We start from the raw sequence: 13,357 nt of genomic DNA, 5'->3' as shown, positions 1-13,357 counted from the left end.
TGCAGCCAGAAAAACCTCAGAGTATCGCTTAGAGACACTAACTTGGTTCAAAACAAACCCTGCAGCTCCTAAAACTACTGAATTTCTGAATGAGGTTTGGCATTGGGGTTCTTTTAACAGATATAGTGAGCTTGGTTTTCAAATGAAATACTTCATGTGCCTGAATGCTTTAAGCTTGTTTTCAACAGCTAGTGCCTTAGAATCTACAGATCCAGAGATAAAGTGCAGACTGGGTAGACATAATCAGTACATAGACTCAGCCTGCACCAAGGCCGGAGTCATGGGGGGGCTAGGGTCATCCTTGAAATCTATTTACCCAGCCCCAAAATCGAAACTGTTTATGCTTTCTGACTCATAACAACTCAATCAAACTTCCTGAAAGTTTTATCTGGAATTTTTCCAGCCTGTCCCATAGATAAACAAAAAAAATGGTGTAAAGTTTGGTGCCAATATGAGATTAAAGCAGGTTATATCTGGAAAATTTGGTGTCTTGGTGGCCTCTTTCACTAATGTCCTTCTTGCACAGTCACTCAGTTTGAGAGGACGGCCTGATCTAGGCAGATTTACACACGTGCCATATGCCTAGCATTTTTTCATGATGGGTTCAACTGAATTCCGGGGAGATGTTCAGTGCCTTGGAAATGTTTTTGTATCCTTCCCCTGACTTATACTTTTCAAGCCTTTTCTCTGAGTTGATGGAGTGTTCTCTTGTCTTCATGGTGTAATGGTAGCCCAGACTGGACCTTCCAGACACAGGCGTCTTTATACTAGAATCACTTGGGACTCATTCTCTGCCCTCAGGTGATCCCCATTTCACTAATTGTGAGACTACTAGCACCAGTTGACCCGGTCTGTGTTGAATTAGGTCAGTCACTTTAAAGGGGGTGATTATCCGTAACTTATTTTAGATTACATATTTTTATTTTATTGACATTACTTCACTTTGAAAATAACAAGGGTTTTTTGTAATTTGTTTTTGTCAAAAAACAAATTATATAGACCATGACTGATTTACAAAATCAACTAAAGGGTTAAACGTCCAAGGGGTTGAATACTTTATACAGGCACTGTAGGCAAAATATGTTTGCTTCAGTCTAATAAAGTTTCCCCTAAGTTCCCTAAGTTTTAGCATTTCTGAGGATGAGACAGTACACGCCAAAAACAGGAAGTGGTTTTAAATCCCTATCAACCTTGGACTTCCTGTCAATCCATCATGTCTGATGGTTTTGTCAGGTTAAATTCTCTGGCAGAACCGATTAAAAACAAAATTACTGTGTTCAAACTTGAGGAAATGTCTATCATAAAAGGTCATATATGGCAACAAAAGCAAAAGCCTTAAATCAGGTAATTTTTTTCTTATTTTTAGGAGTAAATTTATCAGCCAAAGCCTCCTCTGTCCTGCTGATCAGATCCAAAGAGGCCATTGTTAGACAGATCTCCAAGGTTGAATGGCTGCCTGTCTCAGTATCAGTCTAGAGTCTAATGTAAAGAGGAAACCCATTGTGAAACAGCCTATTCTCTTATATGTTGAAGGGGCATTTGTGTATGTGGTCTCCATGGTGGGAGCGGTGTGAATGAATGAATGTGACAGTAGGGAAAGAGAGAAAGAGGAGGGGTCTGCGGCGTCAGAGAAAACCTCAGCCTTCACCACAGCCTTTTAACAAGAACCTCATGAGTGAGCTAGCATCTCTACCGTCTATCCCCCTGCTGTTCACCCCCGCCCCCCTTCTCCTTTACATCTTCCTTCCACTCATCCCTCCATGTGTTTTTGGAGAGGAACTCAACCAGAGAAGCAGCGCAGCGCTCGCAGCTCTGTGGCGGCAGACAAACTTTGCTCCTTCAAGCTCCACAGACAGTCATCATAGTTACTGTCTGTCCGCTGGAAAGAGCCAAGCCGCCTCTGTTTGGTTTGGTCGCAGAGGGGACGGATGGGGGGAAATTAAATGGAACAGCCACACACACAATTAAATAGATGTTTTAGAGAGAAAAATAATCTCTGAACGTCCATAAGGGTCAAAGCAGTTGGAATGAAACATAGCTCTCACTATTTGCAGATGATTTGGTTTTATTCGTTCCATTAAATCTGCAGAATTTAGGAATGGACTCTTCATCAGACAGAGGGGTTTAAATCATGAACCAGTGTTTACCTTTTTGTTTTGTTTTGTCGCCTCCTCTCCTCAGGGTCCTCCTAACTACAGCACATACGCAGGACTGCACAGTAATCAGATTCCCATCAAGGTTTGTCCCTCCCAGCTAACTCTCCTAAGTCTTCCCAGCAGTCTCCACCGTCGGTCTTGATGCCAATTTCTCACTTTTCTTTCAGATAGGGAGCCTCTTCTTACGCTTTTTCTTCCCGTGACAGCTTCACAGCCTACTGAACTTTCATCTCTGTATTCCAGCAGCTGTTATTCCTCCTATTCTGTGCTCTCAGACTGTGGCTTTCTGATTTCTTTTATTTCTTTTTTTGTGTGCTCTTGTCTTTTCTGCTGATTTTCTACTTCCTGTCCACGCTGCTTGTCTTACACTTCAGATGGTCTTCCCTCGATATGACCATGGCTTTCTCACTGGAGAGCAGTCGAGCAGCTTTCAGAGACGCTTTCTGAAGGTAGACGTCCACCTAGGCATGTTTGCACTTTAAACATATTAACTGCATCTTCTTATGAAACAAGAACATTTGTCTTAACTCCAGTCCAAAATATCTGTTCAGGGCCTGTGTCCATAGATGCTTCTTGCACTGTCAGAACCCACAACCCCATCTTACAGCACTTCTCACTTATTGTGGCTAAGTTGGAACAGCTGACCTCTTCTGTCCTCAGCAGTATCATTGAGGTCAGTTTTGAAATAGCTATGTATCCAAGACCTATCGCCAAAAAACATGAGAGGATCCAGCAGAATCCAGTCCTGGCATTTGTAGCATTAATAGATCTAGAAATAACACCCTTGATACTGTTGATTCTACCCAATAAAACCACGACTAAAAAGGTTAGTTGTCAACCTTTTTGCATGAGGAAGACTAGAATAAGAGTGGCTAAAAATAATGATTTCATGTGTGATGATATTTGCATGTTTGATATTTGAGCTTTTATGTTTAGGAAGTGTTTTGTACCAAAGTTCTGAAGCATTGCAAAAATCTGAAAAAAAAAATCATGGAAGACGAACCACATACATCCAGAGAGGCTCAAACATGTGTGCTTCCCATTACACTGAGAACAGCATAGCTTTGTCTGTCTCAGCTTAGTTCAAGCCTCAGCCTAACAGAGACAAAATAATTATGAGTGAAAGGAAATAAGCTTTTAGTCTTCTATTTGAAGGTCTCCATGAAAGGGCTTGTTGCTTTCCCGCAACAAAGCGAACCATAATGTGCCACATGTCTGCAGAGCTCGTTGGAAGAGGAAGTGTGACTATAGAAGCAGCGCTCTGCCTTCATCCCCTCCAGTGATGAGTGAGACTTTAGGGGTGTTAATGGTTTTTATTTGATTCAAACATAAAGGTGTAATTCATCAGAAAGAGACATGTTTGATGGGAATAAGGTGATAAAAGGTTCTCAGTTTGGATTGCCTTTGTAAGCGTTTAATCTTTTAAGACAATATTTTTAAATGTGTTTTTGCCTGTGACTAAATGTCAGCCAATATCAGAGGGGAAAAATCATTAGTCAAAAAATTTGCTATATTGCGGCCTGAGGCTAAAAATTTTCTCATTAATCTACACTCAGTACCCAATCATGACAATGGGAAAACAGAATTTTGGAAATTTGAAATATATATATATATTGAAAAAACTGAAATATCACATTGACATAAATATTCAGACCCTTTGCAAAAACACTTTAAATTTAGCTCAGGTTCCTCCAGATTCTCTGGATCATTAATTGAACTCCACTTGTGTTGAATTGAATTGGTTGGGCATGATTTGGAAAGAAACATGCCTCTAAAGAAGGCCTCACAGTTGACAATGCATATCAGAGCAAAAACCAAGCCATGAGGTCAAAGGAACTGCCTGAAACTTCAAGAACTTTACTTCCTCAATAGGGCAGTTCAGAGCTCAGAGACAGGATTGTTGCAAGGCACAGATCTTGGGAAGGCTACAAAAAATTCTGCTGCACTGAAGGTCACCTAGAGCACAATGCCCTCCATAATACTCAAATGGAAGAAGCTTGGCTCAACCAGGACTCTTCCAAGAGCTGATCGCCCGGCCAAACTGCGCAATCAGGAAGAAGGGCTTTAGTGAGAGGGGTGACCAAGAACCTGATGGTCACTGACTGAGCTCCAGAGATCCTGTGAGGAGATGACAACCATCACTGCCACCCTCCACTGATCTAGGCTTATGACAGAGTGGCTAGACTGAAGGTTCTCCTCAATGCCAAACACATGAAAGCCTGCTCCTAATGAAAGCCAAGGGGTCTTTCATGTGTTTAACAAAGATGCTAAGGCCTTCATTTGTTAACAATCCACAGCTATTTAGTTCCACTGATGGTCAGGATGGTCAAGCGTACTGCCAGTTTTAGCATTTAAACCAAAACAAACAGGAATACTGTCAAAGGAGAAGTTTTTATGCCTTTTCATCTCCGAATTTTTTTTTCTCATATTTCTTTGCTTCCTTCATCAGGGTGACCAAGGCCAGGCTGGACCTGCTGGTCCTCCTGGTCCCCCAGGTCCTCCGGGTCCCAGAGGCCCCCCTGGGAACACAGGCAAGGACGGACCTCGTGGGCCTGCCGGAGAGCCAGTAAGAGCTTCTCTTCCTAATGTAGTCCTTCTAAACAGACAAGAGTATAGTCTAGACCTGCTCACAAAGATCGATTGATTGAAAGAATTGACCCGCATGCACACCACACTTCACTACGTCGACCCCCTACACACAAAGACTTCAGTCACTTGAAACACCTCAGCAATCAGAGTCTGCTGTTACCTGTATGGTGTTTAACCACAGGGTGGGACTGACTGTGTTTTTTGTGTTTGTGTGTACGTGAACATCTATTATGGGGTTAAGGGTCCATGCAGTAAATTGCTGTGAACCCATATTCTCATTCTTCCGGGTTGGCCAGTGCTCTGCGGCTTACCTAAAAGCTCCCAGAATAGCAACTCTGCTCTTGCTCATCTGTTTTGTGTAAGAAAGTGGCCACAAAGATCTCCATCACGCCCCCATTCTCCCACCCTCCTACCACCACTGTGTCTACGTGCACCCCTGAAACAGATATGGCACCACGACGGGTTCATGGGCAGTTTGCCGGCCTCGCCAAACAATAGTTGTGCTCCTCGCCTGAGGCAGTTTATGTTTCTCTAAGTTTTGTTTCCCAGACTTCTGCTCACATGCAGCAGCCGCTAAAAGCTGCGGTTAAAGAATGGGAGAATAAGAAAGGTAATTTTTGTTTATGCAGAAAAAGGAATGAATGCTCTGTTACCCTCAACTGGCACAGGAGAGCAGCGGGATTCAAATGAAAAAAATGATGATTTCACTGAGTTTTTTGCAAAACCAACAAAAAAAAAGAAAACCAGGACAGATCAGGCACTGACTAAAACCAGACGGGACCAAGAGAAGGCCCCGTCCTGTAACCTAGTCGATTTTCAAATATATTCCCAGACTCCAAGTTGATCAAAAGGGATTGCAAAACCCAAACAGCAAAACAAAGCAGAGTGCCGCTAAGAGCCGCTCCATGTTGTGGGCAGATGTGTGAGTGGGCTGAGTGAGAGAAAGTGAGCGGGCCTGCCCGCCAGCGTGGGGGTCCCGCATCATTTGTGTGTGTTAAGAGGAAAGTAAAGGGATGACAGCTCAATCAAAGCTAGAGCTAGCTGAACACTGAATAAAGTCCAAACATTTTTGATAAATATATTTAAGCGCATCAAAGTTCACAACACATTTTCACAAGTACATTTACTATCCTTTAAAACTGGAAGGGTATCTGACATCTGAACTAGTCTTCATCCATCCTTTTTCTGCACTCTGGATAAAAGACGGGCCAGAAATTATTTGCAACGGTGATTTGTATCCTGCTGCTGAAGAGAAGAGATCAAAAGAGGAGGAGGAGGAAGAGGGGTGAGAAAAGAGGTTAAAAGGCTGCCAGAGCATCTGAGGATGGGAATAAAAGAGGAGCGCAGAGCAGAAGAGATCTGGATGACAGTTTGTGTTTGCTGGCAGAGAACAAGAGAAAGAAAAGCAGCTGGGGAAGCTCTGAGGAGCTTCTGCATATCATGGTAAAATATGAGGATTGAGCGGTAGGCTGATAACCTCCACTTTATGTCGAACGTTTATCACAGTGAACTCAGTGATCAGGCGAAGATGATAGCACCGTTTGTGACTTTGAGTGTGTGTGTTTGTGGGTTGGAGAGCTCTTACACAAGATCCCACTAAGCTGCTGCCATGGATGACTTCATAGCAGATGTTTAGCTGCTCTCAGTGCACGTCCACCTGGCCCTCACAAACTGACACAATAATACTGTTTACCTAAATAAGCCAAATGTACAGATGCTTGAAAGTGGATGTGGAAAACTCCTTTGGTCTCTGGGTATCTTTCAGGACAGCCAGGGCTTATAACTCATTATATGCATAGTCCTGGGCCAGGTCTACACACACCTTCTCCAAACAACAGGAAAAAGGTTTCTTTGAGTGACATATAGACATTTTTTGCAAGATATCTGTTTATCTATTGAATTTTGCAATACCTCTTCCGCTTTTGACCCATTTTTGCCACTTTTAACCTATTTTGGCAACTTTTTAACTCCTCCCACTGCTTAGTCCATCCATTTTTGCATAATTTAACTTACTTTGCCACTTTTTTTTTTACCCATTTGGCCATTTTTTAACCATTTTTTTTACAACTGTGTCTGTCCATTTTTGCAACATCTCTGCCACATTAACTCATGTTTGCCACTTGTAACTGATTTTGGCCACTTTAAATCAATTTGCCTACATTTTAACACCCTGTCACTATTTTGTCCACCCATTGTTTTTGCACCTCTATCACTTTTTACCCATCTTTACAACTTTTAACCAATTACAAGATACTTGTTTGTTGCATAGATAAAAAAGGTAGAGTTTTTGTGTTAATCTGACTAAAACTTACTGGACTAACTGCCAGTATATCACAGGGCTGACATGTAGAGACAAACATCCAGTCACACCCACAGACTATTTAGAGTAAGCCAGGGTGATGACTCCATTTGAAAGATAACTTGCATTTTTAAATGATAGAAATTTTAGAAAAAATCAAATAAAATCTAGGTTTATTCTCTTGAACTTTCCTGCAGTTACATCAAAAATTGAAGGTATTGTCAGAAATGTGGATTTTGCATTAGTTTGGGCTTCTGTATAATGAAATTATACATCCTTTTTTCCACATAACCTTTTTTTTTTCAACTAAAGAAAAAAACTTCCTCCTGATTTTTAAAAATCAAATCATTTTTAACCTTTTTCATGGAAACTATAGTTAAAAACTGTTTTGGAGAGAATGCTGACAGTGACCCTTGGAAGATACAGCAAACAATTAAATACAAATAATCATAAAGCCCGATTTGTAATCCACAGATAAAAAACAGCGGCCACAGCTGACTGGATGTTGGAATAGATCCCCCATGGATCCTGGAATGCAACAATATGAACAAAAGTTAAATGCCAGACTGACAACAGAGCTCAGTTACCGTTTGCCCCACTGGGATTGCACACCTCACCATGACAGTGATCCTCCTGTGATTTATTTGTCAGCTAATGACACCTACAGATTTGACCAACATTTAAAAACATTTAGATGATTGTTAACCTTGCAAAGCAGATGGATACGCCCCTTTCCATGTTTCTCACTGGTGAATCCATCTTGCAAAGCTCCTGTCTGAACCGTTTTTGCAGTCACCATGGTTTACATTATGCAGTTCTATATGAAGTTTATTCCATGGTAGCGGCAATGATGTCATGTTTTGTGGCTCTGATTGGCCTGTAAAGATGTGACAGACAGAACGTTCATCCAATCACCCTCCGAGTTTTTTTTTTTTTTTCAAAGGCTCTGCCCTTTCCCAATCGCTGTAGATTGAAGGATGTGTGAAACAAATCCAACTGGCATGCCAGGTTAGATGATTGAATCAGCAAATGCACAAAGGATAGAATGCAAACTTCTCCATAAGAAGTTATGCCCCTTTAGTGGCCTAAATCAACATTTCTTTCTCAAGTACTTGATCACATTCAAATAATAGTGTTAACAATGAGAACTAGTATTTTACTCAACATTGTCGTGATTTATCACTGTTTGTAGGGTAGTTTAATTTTATCCATGCTACAGTATTTGCTTTTCTTTTGTGATTGCATAAAATGTGTGACTGCTTTAATTTAACAATGCACACTGGAAATATGGCCCCTCTTTTTTAAAGCAGGATTTTAAATTTGTAGACTTTTTTATTAAATACAAAGCCGTCATGGGTCTAATCTTCCTAAAATCAATGTCAACCCCCTGGCCCTATACGATTGGTGCAACAAGTGATGAACTAAAGGTCAAAGTTCTCACTAGGTCTAGTGTAATACTGACATCTAGTGGCCAAAGTCTTTAGCTATTTGAAAGAAACCAGAACTTAAACTAAATGATCTTTTAGAATTAAATAATTTATTTTGTTATGTTTTACTGAGTTAACTCTTGCGTTTGTATTATCTCATTCATTACCTTCATTCTTTATTTTCTTATTTCCTATCTTGAATCTTGAGTTTTAACATTAATTTTTGTGTTCCCCCAAAGTCATGGTGGCATTTTCTAAGTTCATCAGTGCATCTAGTTTTACCAAGTCCTTTATTATTATATTAGGCTATATTATTATATTATTTACATACATTTTCTACCTTGGACATTAATTGTGGGAAAGAGGGTGTGGGTGTTTTTCTTGGTTTGTATGAAAAGCACTTTGTGTTAGATATGGAACGTACTGTACTAATAAGTATTGATTGATTAAACAGGAACTAAGTTTCTCCTCTGTCCTCCTCAGGGTTTTCCTGGTCGAGATGGCCTTGAGGTGAGTGTAGTTAGACAAAAATAAAGCATCTGTTTTATATCAGTGCTGATATAACGGTGTGGAGATGATTTTCCCTTCTCTGGATGATCATAGTTACACATGTCTTTTGTTCTCAGGGGCCACAGGGATTACCAGGGAAGCCGGTAAGATATTTAATAGATCACTCACCTTAAATTGTCTTGATTTCCTCAAATACATCAGCTCTCTTTCAGTTCTGCAGAAATATGAATATATGGTCAAAGTTTTTACTTTTGATTTTACTTTGATTTTCTGACATCATCAACTGACAGGGAGAAGATGGTGAGCCTGGATACCCAGGACCACAGGGCCCCCCAGGAATAAAGGTACAGATAATTCATCTTCCCAGCATTGAAAAGTAAGAAGTTAGTTATTCCAATCAACAATTTTACTTGTACACAAGTTTATTTTGGGGGAAAGTATTGTACTTTGTAACATTTCAAATAGAACCCATTACCATATTTCTTTCCCATATTGACAATAAAAGGCAAAATTGCAGAATTTGAGGGCACAGATGGCTTAGCGGTTAGATCATGGCTTCTTTCCCCGCTCTCTCATCCCTGTTTCTGACTCTATCCTTTGTCTGCCCCTGTAAATAAAGGCATAAAAAGCCCCATAATAAATCTTAAAACCATGAAATTGCCAAAACAACCTTAAAAGGATGTATTACCCATGAACATTTTACAAAATTAAGGAGGTCTTATCTTAGAGGTGCTTATCAAGAAAAGCAGCAGCCCAGTAAACAGTTACTGACAGACAATAAGCAGCCATACATGCACGCACTTCAGGAAATATGACTGAATAAGCAAATATAAGTTTAAGCTACAGTCATAAAAAGTATAAATCAAGCAGAACTTCTACAACCAGATGTGGCTGCCTAAACTTATCCAGCATCATTTTTAAAGTATCCAGTGAGACCAAGTCACAAGCTTCAGGTCTTTGTGTCATGTCAGTCCTATGCTTTATCCTTTCTAAAAGTGTTACAACAAAGTTTTAAACTATACAATTATGCTGAACAGTGTTAAAAATGAGTTAAAGCTATGAGCGAGCTTGGGCTGGGGTCAATGCAGAGCAGTATAAAACATCACCATAAAAATGAAAGTGTACATTGGACACATTTTGATCGATATCATTATTAAAAAGAATTAAATTGAATGGCCCCAGGACTGACCCCTGGGGCACCCCTTTACATTAAAATACTAAAGAAAGAACATTTATGTATTTGTTTTGCAGTGCCATGTGCTGAGAGGTTTCTGGAATTCACTTTATTTTTTCACTAAAACAGTTATGTAGAAAGGATTTGATATAAAACTATGTTATTATTTACTAAATTGTACTTCAGATTTTCAACTAGATAAGAAAAACATTTGTAGGTTTACACCATATAGTTTAATGACATCAATTAGAATTATTAATCTGACTTAATTCATATTCTCTCATTTTTACTTATGATGAGAAAGACAAATCATATTAGAAAATTAGAAAACCATACATGAATACCCATTTTTCAATACACTGCAAACCCCGATAAGCTAGTAGTACTCAAAATATTAGAGGAAACTGATTACCTAACAAATTTTGATTGATACTCAATAGGGTATTTGTTAAGTAGCAGGTAATTTATTATTTTAAAGTCACATCAACTCAATTTTACTTTTACATTTATGTTCAACTTAACTATTTTAATTTAAGCTGTGGAAACCCTCCTATTCTTATAAATCCTGTTTAAATCCAACTTTCTCTAACATTGTATAGTACTTATTTTATTTGCTACATGTTGCTATTCCACTGCAGTTTTCACTTATTCCACATACTTTAATTTTGAACATTCTTGAGTGTGAGTTAATAATGAATAAAATCATCCATGTCACGTTAAAGTTGCTCTCCACAGGTGGGACTCCTCAAACTGAGCGGGTAATTTCACTCATGGTGCAAAATGCCCAAAGGCATTCTGGGAAATTTTGCAGAATAAGGGCTACTTCTCAAATAATTTCACCACAGTGACAAAAAAATGATTGAGTACTGTTTACTTAAAACTTAAAACATGTTCTAGCAAAAGAAATTTTGGATTTTTAAGTGAACACGACTCATTTTTTTCTCCTCCTCCTCCTTTTCACTGTTCTGTCTAACAGTGTGGATTCATAGTGAGAAATTAAAATTCCACTTAAGTTGATTTTAATCACAGTGGTTGTACTTTTACTTTATGGTAACTGTTTTGTGTTCTGTCCACCTATGCTGTTTTCCATGCTAATATTTTCATGTATTCCTCTTTTTTTGATTGTTTTTTTTTTCTTGAATAAATGTAATGTTTGTGTATTGGACCAGGGCGAGCCAGGTGCAGGAGAAAAAGGAGAGCGAGGCATGGATGGACTTCCAGGATTAAAGGTAAAGGACTGTTGTCTATTTCTATCAGTGATGTGCACTTATACTTCCTTTGGCTATTATAATTCAGAGCTGTAGAAAAAAAAGTTAATACGTACTTTACTATTGTATGTCATATCTGTACATCTTACAGGGAGACAAAGGTGAAATAGGAGATCAAGGACTACAGGGACCCATGGTATGTAAAATATCCTTTGTGATAACACTCAGAAGTCCTTCTGATAATTCTGAGTGTTTGTAATATGATTACATTAAACTTTTAAAAGATATATGAATCATTTTGTGTGTTTCCACAGGGTTATCCTGGTGAAAAAGGCTCCTCGGACATCATTGACTTCAACGGGAAGCTTCTAGATGCTATCCAGGTTAGTTACATTTGAGCTATAAAATCAGATTAATGGATGGTCATATTTTCCATCAAGTATTCATATTTGAATCTCAAGTCAAACATCAGGAAACACTAAAAAAGACCAGAAAACGAAGAGACATGTTGTAAGTTTTCTTCTCATTGACAATTTTTCCTGACAGGCCATCAACAGCATCAGCATTTCGGTAATCTGCTGTTGTGTCTGCATGGTTTTAGTGGTGTGATAAGTCACTAACATGTATGACAATGCACAGGCTCTCACAGGCCTGCAGAAACACACAGCCTATATGTATCCATCACCTGGCCTCTTCTCATGGATGTGTGTTTTTCTCTGTGTATTGGATGTCACTCTGCAGCCCACATTTAAAGAGTTTTTCTGGTTTACTAAAGCCCACCAGGCTTACTTGGGTATTCCTCCTGGGATGAAATGGACAGCTACAGCAAATAAAGTCCAGCTGTGCTGCTCTGTCAGATAACATAAAGCCTTGAGAAACATGCTTAATCATGCGGAAAAAACAACAGCCTTTGTTTTATTGTTCTGAGGTTTTTTTTTAATGCCATGGATCAAATTTGACTCACTATAAGGCAGCATGGTGTTTCTTGTATGGGTTATTGCATGTCACTCAATGAGTGCACACTGGGATTGCATGGAATAAGATGGCAGGAGACCCCTTGCGTAGTGGCCGCAGACTCAGGTTCATATTTCCTTTTTATCCACAAAACCCTTTGATTCTTACCATGCTACATGCTAATAACAGATGCCTATCTCTGCAGTGGAGGGTGTTTTTGATTAAAAACCACTATCTGAAATGGGCTCCCTGTGCAAAGCAGCAGACAGCAGTGTGAGACAGTTACAAAGAAGTTGGTGAAAACATGAACCTGGGATTTTATCAGAAGCCTCATGCGAGCATGGATCAGTTGGCAGCAAATCACACACTGAGCTCTGTGTTAGTGATATCCATGCAGCAGTGTATGCTCATTGACCACCCAGGCAGTGTAATGATGAATTCACTTGTTTTTGTGAAAAAGTTTAAATTTGAAGCAGTGATAAATTTGGTTCAATCTCCTGCATGAATTAGTCATTTTAATGGCTAATTTCACTCATTTTATATGATTATTTACCTTTTGTTTCAAGTGATGGAAAACCTCTATCAAGCACTTGTTTGTAAACATCTTTTGGTTGTCATGGCTGCAAGACCAAGCAAAAGCAGTAGAATTTTTAAAAGAGGAGAGGATCAGCATGCACACCTCTGGGGGGCAACACTGGTTCCCTTTTTATTACTTAAAGATGTACGAGGATTTCGGAGAGAGAAGAAACAAGTGTAATGTTGTGGATGTAGAGGTCAGGGAGCGTGATTTAAGACACTGTGGCATCAATGGCAACATAGGATGGAAGCTGAGTTGTATGAATGTTTATTCCTCCTACATTCATGCAGCTGTTTCATCAGAACAATCAGAGGATAGAGTATGATGCCAAGCCATTGTGTGGCACAGACCACATTCAGCACTGTTTTACAATCTTTGGAAGGTAAAATTACTTCAAGTTGCTTGAGATCAGCAAAAAGAGACTGAAAGAGCTTTGTTTACTGTCAGGCCAGCTCTGTGAAAT

The 13,357-nt window shown here is 39.4% G+C and overlaps 1 protein-coding gene across 9 annotated transcripts in view; it reads left to right on the top strand.

The window, feature by feature from the left end:
* The window catches only part of col23a1a (collagen type XXIII alpha 1 chain a), a 197,263-nt gene that overhangs the window by 172,113 nt on the left and 11,793 nt on the right, over positions 1-13,357 (top strand). For 6 of the 9 annotated variants that reach the window (XM_041797294.1, XM_041797298.1, XM_041797299.1 and 3 more), the window contains 9 exons: positions 2,531-2,605; positions 4,606-4,722; positions 8,955-8,981; positions 9,098-9,124; positions 9,272-9,325; positions 11,325-11,384; positions 11,515-11,559; positions 11,678-11,746; positions 11,910-11,933. In XM_041797294.1, coding sequence (XP_041653228.1) covers positions 2,531-2,605; positions 4,606-4,722; positions 8,955-8,981; positions 9,098-9,124; positions 9,272-9,325; positions 11,325-11,384; positions 11,515-11,559; positions 11,678-11,746; positions 11,910-11,933 — 498 coding nt within the window. Of the gene's footprint in view, positions 1-2,181; positions 2,239-2,530; positions 2,606-4,605; positions 4,723-8,954; positions 8,982-9,097; positions 9,125-9,271; positions 9,326-11,324; positions 11,385-11,514; positions 11,560-11,677; positions 11,747-11,909; positions 11,934-13,357 lie in introns of all 9 variants that reach the window. The other 3 variants (XM_041797296.1, XM_041797292.1, XM_041797293.1) reach the window with 2 other exon arrangements.

The sequence above is a fragment of the Cheilinus undulatus genome, linkage group 10 (genome assembly GCF_018320785.1).
Source record: "Cheilinus undulatus linkage group 10, ASM1832078v1, whole genome shotgun sequence".
In the NCBI taxonomy this organism is placed as follows: domain Eukaryota; kingdom Metazoa; phylum Chordata; class Actinopteri; order Labriformes; family Labridae; genus Cheilinus; species Cheilinus undulatus.
Note: the sequence above shows the minus strand (reverse complement) of the source record. Positions and strands in the feature narration are given on the sequence as shown.